The sequence below is a fragment of the Perissodus microlepis genome, chromosome 5 (genome assembly GCF_051167445.1).
Source record: "Perissodus microlepis isolate ML-2025 ecotype Zambia chromosome 5, ASM5116744v1, whole genome shotgun sequence".
NCBI classification, from domain to species: domain Eukaryota; kingdom Metazoa; phylum Chordata; class Actinopteri; order Cichliformes; family Cichlidae; genus Perissodus; species Perissodus microlepis.
In genome coordinates, this window is record NC_140465.1 from 19,495,828 (window position 1) to 19,518,391 (window position 22,564).

At 42.0% G+C, this 22,564-nt stretch overlaps 1 protein-coding gene across 7 annotated transcripts in view; it reads right to left on the reverse strand.

The window, feature by feature from the left end:
- The window catches only part of erc2 (ELKS/RAB6-interacting/CAST family member 2), a 50,435-nt gene extending 28,047 nt beyond the window's left edge, over nucleotides 1-22,388 (reverse strand). For 2 of the 7 annotated variants that reach the window (XM_084928578.1, XM_084928575.1), the window contains exons 1-3: nucleotides 22,237-22,386; nucleotides 16,715-17,522; nucleotides 2,062-2,085 (exon numbers count right to left, since the gene is read on the reverse strand). In XM_084928578.1, coding sequence (XP_084784704.1) covers nucleotides 2,062-2,085; nucleotides 16,715-17,386 — 696 coding nt within the window. In that variant the 5' untranslated portion in view covers nucleotides 17,387-17,522; nucleotides 22,237-22,386. Of the gene's footprint in view, nucleotides 1-2,061; nucleotides 2,086-16,714; nucleotides 17,523-22,236 lie in introns of all 7 variants that reach the window. The other 5 variants (XM_084928581.1, XM_084928574.1, XM_084928580.1 and 2 more) reach the window with 5 other exon arrangements.
- Between the last annotated feature and the right edge of the window lie 176 nt (nucleotides 22,389-22,564).

Consider the following 22,564-nt stretch of genomic DNA (forward strand, 5'->3'; position numbering starts at 1 on the left):
GCAGGAGAAGATGGATGGATGGCTGGATGGATTTGATTTTTATGGTTTAAAGCTCATGAAAATCAGAAGTCCAGTAAACTATTAAAACAATCTGTAATGTAGAAATATTTAATTAATGGAATATATGTTTATATAAATACTCAGTACTTGGGAATCCTTTACCACTAATTACTGCATCAGAGCAGTATGACACGGTTGTTCCACTGCTGAGGTGTTACTGCTCGGTTCCTTTGATGGCGGCCTTCAGCTCGACTGTATTTTTGGGTCAGGTGTTTCTCATCTTCATCTTAGATTCTCTGCGGGATTCGGGTCAGGAGAGTTGGCTGGCTAATCATTTACAGTAATAACATGGTCATGGTAGCAGTTCTGGCACTGTGAGCAGGTGGTACTTTTCTGCAGATGGAAGCATAAAGTGTTATAAAATCTCCTGGTAGATGTCAGTGTTGACTTTGGACTTGATAAAAAACAGTGGACCAAAACACCAACAACATCGGCTGAGGACTTGGCACCCTGAGTCATCACAGAGTGTGCGGACTTCTTACTGGACTTCAAACATCTTCGATTTTGTGCCTTTTCCACTCTTCCCCCAGACTTCAGGACCTTTGCTTCATTTGAAAAAAAGCATTTTGCACGTCTGTGCAACAGCCCAGTAACACTGCATCTGTCCACTCCTCGAGAAGCTCTCCCAAGTTCTTGAATCAACTTTTCTCACGATTCTCTCAAGGCTGCTGTCATCCCTGCTGTTTGTGCACTATTCCTACCACATTTTTCCCTTGAAGTCAGCTATCCACGAATAAGCTTGAGCACAGCACTCTGCAACAGCCAGCCTTTTCTTCCGTGCCCTTGTGGACGATGTCAATGATCATTATCTGGAGAACTGTCAAGTCAGCAGTTGGGTTGTGTTTGCATGTACTGAACTAGACTGAGAGATAGACATTATTTATACTGTGTGAACAGTATTTCACTCAAAATGAAATCTATATTTTTCTTTATAAAGACCTGAAATATTTCACTTTATATATGATGAATGTAGAATGTATCAAAGTTCACCTTCTTTAATTTAATCACAAAAAAATGAACTTTTCACAATGCTCAAATTTTCGTAGATGCACTACATCTTCAGACCATATGAGGGACATTTTTAGAGGAAATCAGTGCAGATATGGTGAAACTGATGAGGATAATATGGGATACAAAACTTATCAACTATACAGATTTTTGTTTTAATCTAAGTGTCTAGGTGCATTTGAAGAGCACAATCTGTATGCATGGTTTCATAAATCTGCCTTTGCCTTTGTGCATACACACAGCTTTATGCATCTGCCACCAGGACACGAATACTAAAAGTTAAAAATATCAGAGGGGGCATACTGTTACAATGAAAACATATGCAAACTAAGTGTGAAATTTCCTGGTAGAGACTGGCTGGGTGGATGAAAACTAGTTAAAATATAAAATTAATGAACAGAAGTTACAGTATTGATACCCCGTAGGGACAAATCAGCCATCTGTTGAACAAAGGTGTGCATGTTTGTGAATTTGTCTGTCCGTATTACATGATATCAAAGCTATACACCATTCACATTCTTTTTATTGATTGGTTTTGGGTCTAGAGGAATACCTTTAAGGCCCAGTTTCTGTCAAAAACTGACTTCTGTTGAAATTTTCATCCAGCAGAGACAGAGAGTGGAGCACAAATTACTCTTTGTTCAGAAAATAGCTCAGTCAGGATCTGAAGGAGTGGAAAATATGTGAAATCCAGCCGACTTCACGGGGAGTCTGAGGTTTTAGGTTTTGTTGTACTAAAGGAGCACCAGACATTATTACATTAAACAGAGTAATCGCTTTGTACTCTTAAAATGAGGAAACATAAAGACCAGGGTTCATAGGACAAGAAGGGAGCCTGAAACACTGAAAATATTTAACTTCTAGGAGTTATAGGATTCATAGGAGAAAGGACTGTATGGTGCAAAGGGATTGCCAGGTGTCTGAAAATACACGCCACACTGAAGGTGACTCTATGTTGTGCACTCAGCACGTGGTGCAAACATAGGGACAAACCTTGGTTCTCCTGGCATCCAGCAGCTGCAGAGCATGGGCAGAATGAACAGAAAAACAAATGTATGGTGAAAACACAGCGTCAGAGCTTGATGCAACAGAGACGGATGAACATAAACAAGTCAGAGATTAAAATGAGAGCTGCCAGTTTATCAGTCCACAGTCAGTAGTGCAAATTCTTCTTAAAAACAGACATTTTGGCTTGTCATAGTAGGAAAAGCAATGGAAAAAATTAATCATTTTAATAGTGACAGCATTTAATTGATAAAGGATGCTTCAGAGTCCTGAGCTGTACTTCCACACTTACACATATGTGTGTTCACATTAATAGCTCTGTCTATACAGAGTGCTCAGAGGGTGTACACATAACCATCAAAAAGTTAGGGATGGAATTCTGTACACTTCTCATCTCACTGCGTGCTGAGACTTACTAGAGCTCAGCTATTTCTTTTATTTCTGCTTTTTCTCTCTACAAGAAGTCAAAAGTCTGTCCACAGAAAAATGATGACTTTATCAGAATGGCCTTTCTGGAAAGAGATGAAGAAAAGATTGGAAATGGCTTTTTAAAAAATGACTTAAGCATTCTGGTTAGCAGCAGTGATAGATGTACAATTAATAAAAGCAGTATAAATTATGTTATTAAGAATGATAATGATGAGATGAAGCATTATCGTAGAAAACTGCAGCTATAGAGCAAATACGCAAAACATTACACCAGCTTTAAAAGTAAATTTTTTCCTCTTACAATCTTGCAGCAAATATATTTTTTGATCTTTGTTAGCTTATTTTACCATTTCATCAGAACTTATTGAAATAGTAATTGCAGAGGGACGTAACATAATGAACAGATTAACCACAGAGTCACTAGTTGCAGTTTTAATTTATAATAATTACAGTGTAACTACGTTATAATATATGTAGTACAGCCACCTGTTAATATAAATACAAAATTATCATAAATGTCACAAAACCTTCTCATTTGGCTCAGTATCTGAGCACAGAACTGACATGATACTGTGTAAATATAAAACATGTACTCTTCCAGCCATCAGGGGGCGGTGTTTGTGTCAGCATTCTTGCAGGACTGCTGCCAAGCACAACTCCCTTCAGTGAGTCAGTGCTGTTGGAAATATAATATATAAAACAGAGAATGAGGCCAAACTTTAAAACCTGAACAGTCTCTTAGTGACAAACACTTTTCAACACAAAGTTTTCTCTCTCACAGAAATATTAATTTGCTATGTACATAAAAACATGTTAGAAATATATCTAATTTTTTGAACATGTAGAGGTTAAATCTCTGCAAATACTGAAACCCAACCGTTTATTTCTCCTCACATACTTTCTTTCTTATCCTCCCTCATTTCTGCTTCTTTCTCCTAAATTACCTCCCATCTTGGAACTGAACTGCAAAAGCCAGTCCAGTGAATCCATTTACATAATTGCACTGTGGGTTAAATTAACTGCATGGCCGTTCCTCCAATAATCACAGCAGAACTGTGGAAGTTTCTGTGAGTCAGTAATGACTCAGCGGATGTTCCCTTTTTGGTCACCCTCTCTCTCACGAGTAGGCTTCTGTTTCGCCGCATATCCTAAAAAATTGCTTCCAGAGGTTTCACCAGAGTCGCAGAGAGATGCTAAGCTTCCCTCTTCGACTGACACCTGGTGCAGCCGGGGGTAACTGGCTGTCAGAAATCTTGTAGTGCGGAAACAGGAAATCCATTTGAGAGAGACCATAAACAAGGAGTCCGATTCAGCCATTTTAAGGAATATATCTATAAAAAGGAAGACTTTGCTATATTGGTTAATCTAGAGAAAAAAGACTGAGATTAAGTGGAATAAGTTTCTTAAAAAATCTGCCTGCAAAATTGCATTAACCTGAACTTTAGACCTAACTCTACTCTAGCAATCCATCCATCCATTTTCCTTACCTGTTTCTCAAACTGAGGCATATCCCAGCTACCACAGGAAAAGGCAGGATCGGTAGACAGAAACTTACTACAGTTCCATCTACCTACTCATGCAAAGAGTAACCACTGTATGTGCTTACTCTTTAGCACTGTATTATGTAAGCACTGTATTGTGCACAATACCACAAGGCAGCTTACAACTACAGTAAGTATTCAATTCAGTTGTATTTATACAATGCCAAATTACAATAAAAGTTGCCTCAAGGCACTTTATATTGTAAGGTAAAGGCCCTACAATAATACAAAGAAAACAGAAAACCCCCCAACAATCATATGGCTCCCTATGAGCAAGCGCTTTGGAAAAACTCCCTTTTAACAGGAAGAAACCTCCAGCCAGGCTCAAGGAGGGGCGGCCGTCTGCCACGAATGGCTGGGGTGAGGGGAGGAAGACAGGACAAAGACACGCTGTGGAAGAGAGTCACACATTAATAATAACTAATGAGAGGTGTATGAAGGTGTATGAAGACTTTAAAACTATATTTTGTCATTTTGACATCTAAAAGTACTGTTGTTCTGTAAGAATGTGCACATGCTACATCTTAAAGAGTCAAACATGACATTAAACAGATTGAACCCAGAGTGTAAAATCTCCTGCCTACAACATGTCTTTGATGCTCTTTCTTCATAGCTAAATTATCCAACAAAGGCTCAGGAATCTCTGTGAAAATACTGGCTGATTTCTAACATCCTTGACATTTTTTAAAGAGTTCTTCTCCTTAGCAGGGGCTGACAGGCGGCATTAAATAGTTGTAGCTGTTGGGAAAATTTTAAATGTGATCCACAATCAACCACCTTTTTCCTCAACAGCAGATGTCAGAGCAGCCAGCCAACCTCCCTTTGTGCCCTGTTTAAAAGAACTAGCATTCCTGCTCCACCTCTATCACTTGTTGGTTTAACAATAAGGCATGACCTTTTCAGACTTATACTTTGCCTCCATAAATCCTGGAAGCAGAGGAAACTTCAACAGAAACTTCTACTCTGCCCCGCCTTATTATTCTAACCAGTTGCCCACAAGGATGAGTGTTTACTAGGATAGCTAAAATGTGTCTTGCAATGAGTAATAAAAACTGTTAAAGCTACTCTACCCTCAGAATTATATTCAAAGCTGGTGGCATTTAGGCGGTTTTACCAGGTGGCAAAGGAAAAAGCTGCGATATGTGTGGCATACTGTCTGTGTATGTGTTAAAGAATGTGGGTGTTTGCATCTGACAGACAGCTTTAAAGTGCTGACTCGGAGCAGCCTACTCCTCACTACATTCCTAATCTTTGTATTGTATGTCGTGACAGCTGACAATACACAATTACACCCACACGAGGCAACTGTGCATCTGCATGCAGCTACAGGAAAGTTAGGCAGCAGAGTAAAGGCACGAATCTGTGAGTCAAGGCAGTACACACAACTGTGCAGCAAGATTTTTTCTATGCAGCACTACTAAAGATTAACCCTTGGTAGGGGAATTTCATTTTGATATCTTTCAATATGGATGTTTAAAGCTGTAGGCGTGATGGCTAAACATATTAGATGTTCTCCTCATAGTCAAGAACAGCCAACTATAATACTCCAGCATGATTAAGTTTGATAAAAACCAAAGACTGAGGAGTGATCTTCTACACTTAGGCTTTGTTTAATTAACTGAGTGTCAAAGCGTCACTGTGAAGAATGATATGAAGTTCAAACACAAGATGAAATTATTCATTTTAGCAGTTAAACTGTGCTCTGATGCAGATCTGTTCACTGTTGATGTAATACGCAAAAGAAGAGCAAATAATTTATTGATTATATTTTTTTATTTATGTTTCTAAACTCATTGATAGCACACTGTTTATTAGTAGTACTATTGTTATCATTTTTGCTATATTTATTGGATAATATAATGCAAAGTTGCCATCCACATGGTTATAAAAGTTATTTATTAGCTATAACCTAATAACAAGTCAGGGCAAACCAATATACACTGGAAACAGCCAATGTTTTGTTTTTAAACCCTCTGAGCAATAAAATACAACACATGTTAACTTTTGGCTTCTTTAACCATTAATGCATTAAATAATTAGATTCATAACCAACGCCTGTAAAACTCATGTATTTGAGTGCACATGGGGGCACAAGTAAAGGTTTATGTACTTACTTCTGCTCTCTTTGAGATAACATACGGGGGTGGTGATTAGCCCAATCCATCATCATCAAATGAGAGAAGCCATAATGAGAGTGCTGCTATCTATTTTTTTTAATTAAAGTTTTTTGTAACTGTGTTTGCAGCCATTTACACACACAAACACACATACACACACACATATATACATATGGAGAGAGAGAGAGAGATATAAATATATAGCCAGGCAAATGTAATGACCCCATATTGACCCCACAGGTATGTCGCATCTTTTCTCTTTCTGCTGAAAGTAAGAAATACGTGTGTATCTTGACAGCAATGGTGAGAGAGCACTGTTGTTTTTTGTGTGTTTTTGGCAACACAGTCTGCTATCTTTATGGATAACCCCACATGCATCCATGGTGGCGTATCAGTAAATATGGGGGTGACAGGACTGACTGCAGTTCAAGAGTGCAGGAAGCCGGTAATGACAGTTGTCTCTCAAGATGCAGTACATAGATTTTCAACACAGGAGAAAATCATCAAAATAATTTCTGCACTCTTGAAGTGTGTAAGTGCGGACCATTTGTGCATTGACCAGTTGAATCACTGATTGATTCATCAACACTGCTTGCCTTTCATTAATTGTCAGCGCACGCCTCTGCTAATCATGATTTTCAGTCCTTGTTGTAGTTATGGAATGAGCTTATGTTTTCTTAAATGTTCACAAAGTCTATTTTTTGTAGAATGTTGCAATTAATTAACAATATAAATGAATACTATAGATTTATGAGGCAGGCAGCAGAAACTGTGGGATTAAATGCACCAGACATCAAAAGAAGAAATGAACCTGTGACACAGTTTGTGTGTTTCTTTACTAATTCTGTGTTGGTAGTGTAACGTTGAGTTCATGGGCTTTAGTGTATCCATTAGGCTCAGGCTTATGTGCTATGAATAACAGCAAGCTAATTTGATATTTCTTTATTTAATCGTCTTCACACTGATGCAAAATAATGATGTACAGTCCCATCAGTAATGATGGACTGAAGTGGATAATTTCACGGTCATTTTGCATGAAAAATCAGCTAGTCTGTCTTTTACTGAAACGTAAAGGCTGTGTTTAATCTACAGGAATGTTGCCAAATTAATGTGCTCATGATATGGTTTTTAATCAGGCATGAATTAGAAAAACAGAACCGCGCATGAGAAAAAAAGAACTAATGTACATTTCTTTTAAATGTCAGGTTTTTTACCTCCAATAATCTATGTTACATTAGAGGAAATAAATATTTGATCCCCTGCTGAATTTGTAAGTTTGACACTTACAAATAAATTAACAGTATCTACTTTTTATGAAGGTTTTATTTTAATGGAGTGAGGCAGAATATCAGGGCAGCACAGTGGTGCAGTGGTTAGTGGTGTTCCCACATATGAATTGCATGAGATCTCTCCAGGTACTCTGGCTTCCTCCCACAGTCCAAAGACTGTTAGTGGGGTTAGGTTAAATGGTGATTCTAAAGTGACCTTCAATGTGAATGTGAGAATAGTTGCCAGGGTTTACCCCACCTTACATAAAAGTTATAAATTCTTTTGCATGTCATTGAATGAAATAATTATTTCATCCCCTGAAACCAAGCCTTTGGGAGAATTCTTGCTCCCACAGATTGGGAGCACAATCACAGATACTCCTGCTCTAAACCATCTTTGCATAAGACCAAAGAGTTGTCAAAGGATGTAAGAGACAAGATTGTGGACCTGCACAAGGCTGGAGTGGGCTACAAGACCATCAGCAAGAATTATTGTGAAAAGGGAGAAACTGCTGATATGATTATTCACAAATGGAAGAAATATAAAAGAACTGTCAGTCACCTTCTGTCTGGAGTTTCATGAAAGATCTTGAGCAGTTGGGACCACAGTAATCAAGAACACCATCCGTAACACTCCACAATGTAATAGATCGAACTCTTGCAGCACCTGCAAGGTCCCCCTGCTCAAGAAGGCACAAGTTCTGGGCTGTCTTAAGTTTGCCAGTGAACATCTAAATCAGGGGTCCCCAATCCCAGTCCACGAGGGCCGGTGTCCCTGCAGGTTTTAGATGTGTCCTTGATCCATCACAGTTGATTTAAATGGTTAAATTACCTTCTCAACATGTCTTGAAGTTCTCCAGAGGCCTGGTAATGAGCTAATCATGTGATTCAGGTGTGTTGACCCAGGGTGAGATCTAAAACCTGCAGGGACACTGGCCTTCGTGGACTGGGATTGGGGACCCCTGATCTAAATGATTCAGAGAAGCCTTGGGGGGAAAGTGGTCAGATAAAACTAAAATCGAGCTCTACCTGTCATGTTTGGAGGAAGAAAAAATCTGAGTATGACCCCAAAAACATCCCCCCCACAGTCAAGCGTGGAGGTGGAAACATTGTGCTTTGGGGCTGTTCTGAGTTTCTTTTTACCGTACAGGACAAGGTCACTGCATTGAGGGGTCACTGGATGGGGCCATGTACTGTAAAACCTTGGATGAGAACCTCCATCCATCAGGTCATGGACGGGTCTTCCGGTATGACCTAAACCAGGGGTCGGCAACCCTGGGCATGTATGCCAGCTGTGGCATGCGAAGGGTTAACTGATCTGGTTAACGACCATAGCTGGACTGGCCATCGGGCATACCGGTGATTTTTTGTTTTCATGGGCCGATGTTTTTTTTGTTTTTGTTGTTGTCGTTTTTGTAACGGTATAAACAATGAAAGGTGGTGGATTGGCCAGATGCTGGCCAATGTGTAAAAATAACTCAGTTGTTTGATGGTGGCTATGGCGGAACTTTCACAGAGGCCAGCAGGTGGATGAGGGAAAGGGGAGGCAGGAGGAGGAGAGACCCGAGGCGGCCGCCGGTCCGAGTGTCAGGTGAACTGAACTTCAGGTAAGAAGTTATGACCTGCAGTCTATCTGGGTCAGATATAAACCAAGTTTAGGGGTAGTTTATTTTCGTTGTGCTGACTTTTTACAGTCAGTTACAATATCTCGTACGGCGTACTAGCTAGCACGACGGAGGTGCTATACAGCCAATGGCTGGGCGGGTGCTATGATGTTACTGATAGTGAACTTTATTTCATTCATAAGGTTAGTTATTAGAGTTGCCAACCGTCCGGTGAAAAACGGAATTGTCTCGTATTCAGAGAAAATATTACACGTTTCGTATTGAGGTGAAAAGGAACGCAGTTTGTCCTGTACTTCAGCTAGAATGGAAAAAGACACAAAGCTGCAGTCATTCTGTGTTTACGCTGCACAGCTGCCTCTTCTTCTCTCATTCTCTCCCTCTCCTGTTGCTACTTCAATCATGAAACTGATCAATGATCAGCTGATCGGCTTTTCTGACGCAAGTCCCATCTTTCTTTGTTTATTGCCCACTTTGCGCCAGAAAGAGGAAACCAGTGGGACTCGCGTTAAACAACAGTAGCGCTTGATCAGCTGTTGTTAGAATTTATTTTATATTAATTTCTAGTATCAGCTGATGTTTGCTGGAGCCACAGCCGTAAGCTGCTGGCCATGATATAGGTTTGGATATGTGGTGAGAGGGAAACGGAGATGTCCTTCCTGAATTATCAGAGCTGAACAGGTTATGGGGAAACAGGTTTACCTTTTAGGTGACATGAATGAATTGAAGGGAAGTTATAAACTGTTTCTGAGATATAACACCAGGATCCTTTTCTAAGTAGCTGACAGCTGGTAACTGTGCAGGGGCGGGTCTAGCAAAGTTTTGCCAGGTGGCCAGGAAAGGCATTAACAGGGAAAAGGGGGGCACAAAGAAATACTTTTCTTTCTCATTCCATCCATCCATCTTCATCCGCTTTATCCGGGGCCGGGTCGCGGGGGCAGCAGCCTAAGCAGAGATGCCCAGACCTCCCTCTCCCCAGCCACCTCCTCCAGCTTATCCGGGGGAACACCAAGGCGTTCCCAGGCCAGCCGAGAGATATAATCTCTCCAGCGTGTCCTGGGTCTGCCCCGGGGCCTCCTCCCGGTGGGACATGCCCGGAACACCTCACCCAGGAGGCGCCCAGGAGGCATCCTTGTCAGATGCCTGAACCACCTCAACTGGCTCCTTTCGATGTGGAGGAGCAGCAGCTCTACTCTGAGCCCCTCCCGGATCGCCGAACTTCTCACCCTATCTCTAAGGGAGAGGCCAGCCACCCTTCGGAGGAAGCTCATTTCTGCTGCTTGTAATCCGCGATCTCGTTCTTTTGGTCACTACCCACAGCTCGTGGCCATAGGTGAGGGAAGGGACGTAGATCGACCGGTAAATTGAGAGCTTCGCTTTTACACTCAGCTCCCTCTTCACCACGACGGACCGGTGCAGCGTCCGCATCACTGCAGCCGCAGCACCAATCCGTCTGTCGATCTCCGGCTCCCTTCTCCCATCACTCGTGAACAAGACCCCGAGATACTTGAACTCCTCCACTTGGGGCAGGAACTCATCCCTGACCCAGAGTGGGCACTCCACCCTTTTCCGGCTGAGAACCATGGCCTGAGATTTGGAGGTGCTGATCCTCATTCCCGCTGGTTCACACTCGGCTGCAAACCGTTCCAGTGCGAGCTGGAGGCCTTCACTCAATGAAGCCAACAGAACCACATCATCTGCGAAAAGCAGAGATGAGATTCTGAGGCCACCGAAGTGAAAGCCCTCCACCACTTGGCTGCACCTAGAAATTCTGTCCATAAAAATTATGAACAGAATCGGTGACAAAGGGCAGCCCTGGCGGAGCCCATCACCCACCGGGAACAAGTCCGACTTATTACTGGCAATGCGAACCAAGCTCTTGCAATGGTTTCATAGGGATCGAATGGCCCATAGCAATGGGCCAGACACCCCATACTCCCGTAGCACCTCCCACAGGACACCCCGAGGGACACGGTCGAATGCCTTCTCCAAGTCCACAAAACACATGTAGACTGGTTGGGCAAACTCCCATGCGGCCTTATGTATCCTTGAGAGGATAAAGAGCTGGTCCAGTGTTCCGCGACCAGGACAAAAACCGTATTGTTCCTCCTGTATCCGAGGTTCGACTAGCCGATGAGCTCTCCTTTCCAGCACCCTGGCATAGACTTTCCCAGGGAGGCTGAGGAGTGTGATCCCCCTGTAGTTGGAATACACCCTCCGGTCTCCCTTCTTAAAGATGGGGACCACCACCCCGGTCTGCCAGTCCAGGGGTACTGCCCCTGATCTCCACGCAACATTGTAGAGGCATGTAGAGGCGTGTAGAGGCAGTTTACCCTGCCCTATCCCGGGCAGTTTTTATCTGATGTAAAATGTATAGAAATCATACATATACCAACAAGACTGTACATCACTGTCACAACAGTGTTTGTTTTCATTCAAAGGCTTTATGGCTTTTCCTATAACACCTGGTGGGCCGGTCTCTAGTCATAATGCCCGGGCCGATTTTTTTTTTCCCAGTCCAGTCCTGGGCACGACATGCAGTGAATTAATTTGAGAAGGTGCATTAAAAAATAAATGGCCGGGCCAGCGGTTCACATCGCAAATTAGCTCGCATAGACACATTAGTTGTGCCACTTCTTAATGATGGTATCTTAGCTAACAACCCCAACTACCAGATACAACTAATAAGCTAAAAATAACTTAGCCTACCGGTGAGAGGGACGTTGCTAGCTGGCAGTTCTTTCAAGCGATGTTGAAATTTCAACATTCCGACACTTCAAACGCTTCAGGAGCTGTTCGCTCAGCGCAGCATCAACACCGCGGAAATACACGGATACATCGGTAGACTCGTGACAGAACTCACACTCTGTGGGGGTCAAAGTTTGCAGAAATACGAACGCAGCTGGTATCCTAAGCTGAGCGTGTTCATGGAGCTTGCATTTTCACCTGCTGGACATCACTACTTGACAAGTCTAACTGTCTTCAGAACATTGCAGAGGCCTTATTGACAGTATTTGGCTCTACATATCTGTGTGAGCAGATTTTCTCTCACACAAAGAGAGTCCTCAGGTAGCCGTCTGAATGCTGGACACTCGGAGACCTGTGTCTCTGAGTGAGAGACCAGAGGTCACATTAACATGTGTATCTCTGTATTAACAAACATGCCAATTGGCCCAGTTTATTTTTCTTATCATTGTTGTGAGGAGACCATAAATAGCATTTGCATTTTCTGTTGTACAGTTCATTTGCTGTTATGGAGTTCTTGTCATGGATAAAAAGTGTCTTTTTTTTGTTTCAAAATAGCTGATAACTATTTGCTGATAGCTGCCAACATCTGCGAACAAACATAATTCTATAAAGTTGTTCTATATAGTGTGTAACTGTTAGTATAGAGCGTTATTAAATTTATTGCTAATGCAATCATATGGCACATTGACTTCTGAGGAAATTTTATATGGCACTCATCATCAGAAAGGTTGCTGACCCCTGACCTAAAACATATGACCAAGGCAATAAAGAAATGGCTAAAGAAGAAACACATTAAGGTCATGGAGTGGCCTAGCTAGTCTCCAGACTTTGAAGCTTTGAGTTGCCAAGCAGCTGCCAAGAAACCTCAAGGATTCAGAGAGTGTCTGTAAAAAAGAGTGGGCCAAAAATCCCACCAGCGATGTGTGAAGACCTGCTGAGCAACTACAAGAAACATCTTATGGCTGTCTTACAACTGTGGTTGCCAACAAGGATTTAACTTTAATGTAATTTTTTTTCTGAATTTCTGGTTGATATTCTGTCTCTCTCCATTAAAATTAAACTACCATAAAAATCTGAGAAGATTAGAGTTCATTTCTTTGCAAGTGAGCAAACTCAGCAGGGGATCAGATCATTCTTCCCCCCACTGTATTTTGACATGCTTCAGTGTAATGTATTGAAATAACAAGATTCAAGTATGTTCCTAGAGAAATGCAAAACTGCAGTGTCATTAATTGTGTGATTACCTTTTATTTTCTGGCTTACATTCGTGCGTATTTTTTATTACTTTACTTGTTATGTTTCTGCACTCAAATCTCTGCTCTGAATCTAAACTGATGCGATTCTGTAGAAAAAGGAGACTGTAACATTTCACTCTCATCCTAATCTTAGCAGCCTTGCCCTATGTAAACTGCATTTTAATCTCATCTTGTCAAAATAAAATAGGGAGACGGCCTCCTCATTTCAACACCTTCCTGTCGTGTGGATGAGGCAGCAGCCATCTTATGTGCTCTGATGGAGAGTGGCAGGCACGGGAAGGATCCATGGGCACTTTAAGCAAAGTGACTATTCACATGACGCTGACTGTAACATGACTCAACGTGTCATCAATACTTTTGCTCATCATGTGTGTATGACAGCTGCAAGCTTGTTTGCTACTTAATGAAATGGGATAAATCAACAAACTGCACTAATGTACTCCGTAGTGGGTTCACCTGAGCCATGAATCATACATACAAACAATTAACTATCCCCTCCCACACAAACACACCCTGGCAATTAAACTTCTGTGCACACATTTACAAGCCAGCACAACTACAAAAGGAAGTAACCGCTAATTAAGAATGCAAACACATCCGTCCACTCACACCCACTACACACACAGATATGCGGAATACAAGCATGAATGCTTTTTCATGAGGTATTTAAAATATACTCCAACACTCTGGTGAGATTCACAAGTTCACACTTGTGCTAACACCATGTAAAGATTGGCATCTTCCAGCATAAAATAAGCAAACATTGCACCCATGCACAGACACAGAGCAGAGGGACTGGGAAGCTCAGCCTCCATTTTTGTGAAAAGCATTGATGCAGGCTGACTGGGTGGCTGAGCAGGAGTGGTCATGACTCAGTCAGATATGGTATGCTCTAGCTCACATATTTGCCTCCAGCAGCTCTTCTCCAGCTTGAGCGCAGCAAAACATTTGGTGAAATGGAGTCAAAAAAGAACAGTTTTATAACGGCCTCAGCCACACTACATTAAAAATGCACAAAACAGTCCCGGGCTAATCAGTAATCATTACCTCCAGTCATGACCATTGAACGTTTTGATAAAAGCTCTGCAGGCTACGCTTGGTATTTCACTCACAGTGAAATCTTTGCTTTACAAAACAGACAAAAGGCAAACTCTAATGCCAGAGAGCATGTCTTTAAAAAGTTTGTCTAAAAAAAGAAGCACATCCTCCCTTATTCTAGATTTCGCACGATAAATAATGCATGGCATTTGCTCAAGCTAATAGAGGCCCAAGGCACCTGATGCAACTGTAAAGAGTTCTGCAAGACAGACGTAATGATTGGCCTGAAATTACTCCATTATTAATGAAGCAATTTGCTCCTCACTCAGCCTCTGAACAAGCCTAGTGGGTGTGACCAAAGCATTCCACTGCAAGTATGCACTTATGTAAGGACGCCTTGCAGCCCAGAAATCAACTTAGAACAGACCAATTATAGTAACAAGGCACATCTGCCTTTTATTAGCTGACATACTTCATTAATGAGCCCTACCAGGAGGAACATAAATATCACTCAGTGCAGGGGATGACTATGGACTGGACAAGGCTAAATATATTTGTGGCAAGTGAAAACCTATTAAAGCCAACACTGTATAGCCTTCATCTTCTACTGGACCAATCAGCCACTGCAATGTCTGAAGCCAGGCTAAAAATGCATACAGGACTCAGTACCTAATCACACTGAATGTAAAGAACTGCTTTGGTCCTGTCACTGACACCGCTATTAAACAGGCACATTTGCATACAAAACTTGTTTCGATGTTAAATCTTTGACTTCATCCCGATGCGTGACACAGACTCTCATCAGTAATAATGAGGTAAAGTGGATAATTTCACAATCTAACCAGACAGTCTGCCTACTATTCAAATACAAAGGCTGTGCATAATGTACACAACTGTTGCCAAATTAATGTGTTGCAAATGATGATATCATTTTAATTCAGGCGTGGATTCAAAAAACAAATCAAGGAAATCGAATAAAACCACACAATTCTTTTAAATGTCAGTTGCTGTGCTCATTCACGCCCAAAACAAGTGCCCCTTTGTTTTTTTAGGAATCATAAAGAAAGACAAGAATCAAAGTACACCTGCCCCACACCCTTTATGAGGGTTGCTAGCAGGTTTAGGCATCCAGCCTGTGACGCATCTTTCAGTTTAGCCTCATGACACTGCTGTAACCACAAGAATAAAAAGTGCAGGCCCTTTTAACTCCAGTCAAATCAGGTGCGTCCAAACCGATTTGTTTTTTAAAGGGCTGTTCTTATACATAAATCCAAACCGATGTGCCGACAGACAGTCATGTGACGGTCCTGCTAACACTATCCTTCTATGACCTTGAAGGGTGGAGAGACACCGTCTGCTGCTTTGAGTAATGAATGCCCCACTGGCTGTTCGTTATTTTAAATCACATCTCAAACTGGCACAAAGACGCCAGCCGGCTGGTCATATTTAACCTTTACATCACTGAGGTATTCTTCAATTTGCTGCATCATGCCACAGCCTGCCACAAAAAGAAAAACCATACTGTACGGTTCAGTCTGGCCAGACAAGCAATACGCTGACCTACTCCACAATCTAGTGCACTGTATCATCAGCAATGACATATCCAACTGAACCGAGGGCTTTATATTCAAATGTTCTCTCCACACTATGAGTCAGCTAACTGTTTCCAATTTCTGCCACCAAGGTTTGACATAAAAATGATTAAAATCAGGGTGAGCATTTTCTCAACATGAACGCGAGCTCAGCTGGGGTTTTTTTTTATCCACCTTGTTTTCTGTAGATATTTGTGTGCTGCACACACAGGTCAGTGGAAAAGAAGAAGAAAGCTGCAGGTTAGCCTTTTACTTCATTAACTCCAAAAGTGGGTTGAAAGCTCTCTTAAAGTGAATGCAGTGAAGGCCAGATGAACAGAGGTAAACAGCGAGAGATGATCAAAGCCAGTGCGAGTAAAGGACAGACAGTGGAAAATGAGAATGACAGTTAGAGAGTAAGACAGATAGAGAGTGTTTAAGAGTCCTTGACAATTGTCTCTGGGCCTTGTGCCTACTCTTGTCAGACAGTGATTTAACTGGGCCATGACTACACCCCCACACTGAGGCAAGCAGAAAACCTTTTGACATCTCCCCCCTCTAGGGCCAATCTGCTGAACCTTTAAAAAAAATACACTAAAATTAAGCAGTGCTGCTTCTATACTGTGTGCAGGAAGTTCAGTTTACCTGTTGGCAGCGTCACTGCACTTTTAACTTAATATGCTCCGTTTTCGAGTATATTGTAAAAAACTTGATTAGGGTTTTGTATTTCCTGTGGCTGAGGTGACATTGATTCTGCAGAGGAGTACTAGGAGAGGAGAGTGTCGGCATGTTAAATATTTATGCACACAAATAACTCTTTCCAGAAAGGTTCCCACAAGTATTGAAAAACATGACTGCAATAATTCTCTGAAATCTTGGACTGAGGATGACTGTGGTCTATTGCAGAAGGAGAGCGTGGTGAAAGCACAGTCACAGCTCAAGAAGGACAGTACTTGAAAAAAAAAAAAACAGAAAGGCAAGAGACAAAAGCAGCAACTGAAATTCACTGCAGTAATGAGTGGATTATGACAGCTACGAGGGCTTGTCTCACCTGGTTCTCCTCATGAGTGACTCTCATTTGCTCTTTGAGGATTGACGTACGAGCCGCCTCTTCTTTCCTCATTATCCTCTCCTTCTTCAGTTCAGGACTCCAGAAACTCTTGATGCTGTTGGTGGAAGATCCCAACTTACTGTCCTTCAGGTCAAGCTCCCGTCGCAGCATCTCATTCTCCCTCTGCATCTCCCTGAGCTGGGCCTGCATCTCCAGCAGCTCCCCACCACTGCCCCGCACTGCCTGCCTCAGCAGAGCAGAGGGCACCCCCTGGTGGTGGTGGGGGTGCAGCATGGAGAGGGAGCCCAGGTCACTGTAAGACAGAAGGTCAGCATGAGGCAGCCCCACAGAAGCAATATTGGGACTGCTGCCCATGGCTGTGACACGGCCCCCATACATGGCCCGACTGGTGGCGCGACCCAGAGTCATAGTGCCTTTTGGGTAGGTGGCAGTGGAGCCCACGCCCTCGTGGTCACTCAGGTACATGGGCCCCGAAGTAGCATAGGCAGCGTTGAGGGACTGGATGTTCTCCATGGAGAGCGTCTTGCCCCCCGCACTGCCCCCGCTCCCACTGTGTGCCCTTCGATGGCCCAGTCTGGGGGACCTTGGTAGGCGCGGGGACCGTACGGGGCTGCTCTCTACATGGCCTACAGCTCTGGCACTGCCGTACATGTCCTGTGATTCGGCGGTGTAGCCACCAGAGGGGTCCTTAACAGGGGCGAGTTATAATGAGACTGCTCTGACTCTTAGAACTGCACATGGATGACTTATTTCATGTCTGAAAAGGTGGAGTAGATCAAAGTCAGATCTGAGGAAACAGGAGAGAAGCTTCTGTTAGATAAATAACCACTATTTGTACGTGTCACATGAAAGGCACAGCGAAACAAAACATTTACTATTACAAAAAAAACCCCCACTGCATTCAGAAAAGAATACCAAAACAGACCTGGCCTGCAAAATATTACTATGGATTGAAAAATAACTAGTTTTATCATTTATTAGTTTTATTAGCAGCAAATTGACACAATTTATGTGACTTACAGGAATCTCCCAGCATCCCACTGGATTCATACACTGTCCAGCAATGATGTACAGTAAATCCCATTAATGATCCCAAATAAATAACGGACTAATTCAAACACAGGAATAATATATCACATGCCCATTCACTGATGCTTGCTTACTGTGCAGTAGAGTGAACAATGATATCCATGGAAAATTTACTGAGATACTAAAGAAAAATCTTTTAAAACATCTAAAGTCATTTTTTTAAGGTTTTTCACATTCTAATGATATTGCTTTAATTAAAACTAATAGGGGCTATTAGTTGTTTTGTTTTATTATATTAAGATGTAATGATAAAGTACAGACCCAATTAGCAGTGTTGATTCCTAATTAGCTCCTCGTGCGAGGAGAAAAATGTGTTGTTTGGAAAGTGGTTTTAATGAGCAGTTAGCCCATAACATGTCCCACATACACAGAAGCATGACCGAGCATGCTTGTAACAGTATGAAGAGCATCACAGCACATGAACACAGAGTATCACAGTGCATCCAACAGTGCAGTCAATGCAATATCTAAAGAAATTGAAAAAGACAGCTAACAGATTCCATGGCAAACAGAACAGAGTAAAGCCCTGCAGTATTTTATTGTCTCATAAACGGATAATTTAACTCACACAGTAATATTCACAATAAGACTGTAAAGAGTTTGGGATTGAACGTGTCTTTGGGATCAGCACAATGCTGCAGCCGTTATCTCTTAACTGCATGTTTTTATGTGCAAACAGTAAAGTGTGGATGGTTGTCTGACTCTCTGCGTTTTCCTGTGTTAGACTGGTGACCTGTCCATCCAGTGTGTACGCCGCCTCTTTGCCCAGTGTCATCTGGCATAGACTCCAGACTGCAACGAAGAAAATAAATGGATATTTTTGACTGGGTTTCATTTTTTGAACATGTGAAGGGATTAGTATTAACTATAACAGTAATGCCATAGTATGGGGCCTAGTTTGTTTTTTGTTTTATTTTTTCAGAAATTAAAAGACTGTAAAACAAAGCAGACATTACTGGCTAAATGGGAGAAAATGATGTGGGAGAGTTAATTTTTAATGGGTGTAATAATGGATGTGTCATTTTGTGCCATCTTTAGTTTAAATATATCACAAGATGTATCGTGCTTATAATTTATTTAAACCTGATGTCCTTATTACACCGTAGCTGATATTTGGGGTCAAATACCTTATACAACCCTATATAACCCTGTATAACCCTATATAAGACAAACGTTAACTGAGCTTATAGGCATTCAGTGTAAGTTAAAAAGAACCAGACTCTTCCATCAAAGTGTCTCCTTTGGTGACACTTGTTATGCAGATCCAGTTGCCATGGTGACTATGCCAGGGCTAACAAAGATAAAGCACCTCAGTCGTCTGACGTAACGGTTGAACACGTTTCAAAAAGGTCTGGTTAAAAAAAAAATTAAAAAACATGTTTAATTGTATATGCAGCACAAAAATTACTTAAGGGTATATTCTGCAAATAATTCCATTTTTATCATCATGTACATTCTTTTATTTTACTTTGAAGGGCAGTTAAAATGACAATTAATGGCACGGTAGAGCATATCGACAGGTTGGGCAGTTTGTGAAATTCAATGCGATTTTGGATGATGGGGACCCTCAGCTGCTTTCACCGAAGCTTCATCTGTAAATCAGCGCCTGCCCAGCAGCGATCACTGCAGCCAGGCTGAGGAAGTGGAACGAGACAGTGTCTTCTCTGCTAGCTGTATTAAGTAACAGGTGTCTGGAAACAGAACGAGGCTGGACAGATATATGTATATATTTAAAAAGGGCAAAAGCAAATCAAATGGAATCTGTCTAAAGGCTCGGACAGAGCATGCCTTCAGATATTTCATCCATATCCTTTAGCTGCAAAAAAAACCTCTTTTTTAACTTTACATGCTCAAAGGGACACGAGCAAATTAAATGCAAATTTCAAATATGCTGACATGTGCAACAACAAAGCCTGCTGCTGTTATCTTCAGCGGTCAGCTTGCTACAGCAGCTCTATGAAGTCTGGTTGGTAAATTTATGGGGAAAAACCCCCCCAACATATCCAGCAAAAGACTGCAGAGAAGCATCTTTTAACAAATTAGCACTGTCCTGCTAATGAGCCTCATAATCATTATTTTTTTGCTGATAGATGACACTGCTCAGAGTTGAGGCATTAATGTGTCAGAAAATGTCCAGTGAATCAGAGTTTGTTAGGATATATAAATGTGGGTCCCTACAGAATTAGGATTATTGTTTTAGTTTGACTTGTGTCACAAATGATGAGCCAACCATTCAGGCAGTCACTCCAGCATGTTTCTCACTCTGTAAGTTGACCTAAAATGTGTCTTCTTGCCCAACGCTGAAGCTTTTTAGGCTATCCAACTTCCACTCCGAGTTAGGCATATAAACTCTGAAATTACAGGAAAACCACACATGCAGAACAATGCTGGGAAATGTTTTAAAAAAACAACAACAACATACAAACACAGATTTTTTGAAGGCACAATAGACTGCCACCGTATAAGTGAACACACCAAAAGTGTGTCTTTCTCTGTCCTAACAGAAATCAGCTGCTAGTGATAAGGCTTTTACATTGCACAGTATTCCCTGTCCACCATATGGCACATCCCAAGCACATCATTGTGCCACAGTCATGTGTTTCACTCCTTGCACTTGCAGTGGTGGAATAGTTGGATGGAAATCTGTAAATTGTGGTTTGGTCATAGGAATTGCAGTGTAAGATTGCAGATAGTGAAAAAATTCACACTAAATCATCCATTTAGTCCATTTAGTCATTGTTGTTTGTTTCATTTTAGAAGCTGGACTCAAGCAATAGTTTGTATTTCTGTTGGTACACTGGTACAGTGAGTATCTGTGACGAATACCATAACGTGCTATGTTCTACCTTTTATACTGTGTTATAAAAGACTGTGGGGGCTCGTTTATTGTTGTTATAACCCTTTTCTAAAGGAAACTTGAATCACCTGCATCTGAAGCACACTGCTGAGAAAGCCAGAATGACAAAACTGTCAAAAAATGGAAAAAAGAGAGTATCGTATTTTTGCAGAAACAGTGATAATATAAAAGAACCTCAAGAGATGCCAGCTGATGATAAGACCAACTGCAATTATCTACCTTATATGGATAACAAAAGGTTCCATGACAAATCAGAAGGGAAATCAGAGCTTACTTCCATTATGACACCAAACTTGTTTACAGACTTTATTATCCAGGCTTTCTGTTGTGGGCTTATTATTGCGATCGTAAATATCAAACACGCGTGTTTTTGGAGGGTTTGAAACATAGATTATGCCGCTGAGGTGACAAACCTAAGAGCAAATTACAGTATAACACAGTAAAGAAACGATCAGAGAGAAATGGTGCGGAAACAGCAGAGAGGGTACAGATGTCCCGAAACAAAGATTTCACCACAGGGGATGCTTTGGCTACCTCTGGGGTCAGGGGGAGTGTTTCCTAACAGGCAATCGTGACATTTTATGAAAGGCTGCACGGGGGTATTTTGTTCTTACCCTGATAAAACCGATGAAACGACCAGCCTACTAAACTATATGGAGCGGCTGTAGTAATGTGAGGTCAGAGCGCATGCCAATGGCGGACAAAGAAGGACATTTTCTATAAATAGACTGTCATATGGGCCGATAATAGTTAGTAATTCATGTGAAGGCGGCCAAGCACGCCAACCGGTTCCTTACGCGAGCAAGTGCAACACATGCAGCCTCCTCATCATGTATTCTACTACAGAGCCTTGACGCCCCCGAATGCCTCCCACGGACTTCAACGCTTGGATGATTAGATGAGAAAATGTAGATGTCCACTTATCCACCAAATTCCAGTATTTAAGGATGGTCCAGCTTATGCTTCAGGCTCCTAATGGAAGATGTCATGGGCGGGGGGAGGGAAATGTCAAACACCCCGATATCACGGTAGCCTTCATTAAGTCATAAACGACTATTTGGAGCTGAGGTGTTTCTCCTTATGTCGCCTTATTGACACTGGGTGATAAGGGCTACATTTAATGCAGCACAGTAATACGGGAAGGCACGACCGAGCAATTGACAGCTCACTGGGCCTACATTTTCGATAGCTCCAGCGTGGTGTGCATCTGAATACACCAATGAAATATTAGTCTAACCCGCCGTGGAGAAAGCGATTGAAACCTTTATTTTGAAAGACTTCGCTGCGCTATCGCGTCAACACGGCTTAAAAATGCAAATTCGTACGTATCAAGTGAGCTATGCAATCAGCCACCACGGAATTAGGAGGATTTCTTTCTTCTTCTTCTTTTTTTTTTTTTAAACGCACACAGCCTGTGCCTTTTTCCCCCGGCAAGTCGTTCATGAAATCCTCAAGAAGGCAGGGGGAAAAAAACCTTCGCGCATGTCAGGCGTTCATTCTTCTGTAATGAAAATCACAGATCTGATGTGAGGTAAAATAAACGCACGGGCTTTACCTTTATCGATGTTAATTCCTCTTCTTCGCCGCTCTAGACGGCATCTTGTCGCCTCCATTCACCCGAGCAGCCTCTCTCAGCATCCTGCGCTGTCATTGGGCAGCGGGCACGCTCTCTCTCCTCCTCTACACGCCAGGGAGCAGCATCACCACTACTGCAAGTGGCAGCTGGCGGGAGGGGATGGGCGAGAAGGATGCAGAGAGCGGCCTGCGCTGAATCTCACATCTTGGTGCTGAATGGGAATCACTGACCATTCCCACCCACATTAGTAGAAGATATTTGGATCTTGTTTTATTTTATTTTGTTTGCACGTCTCTCTGTGGCAATA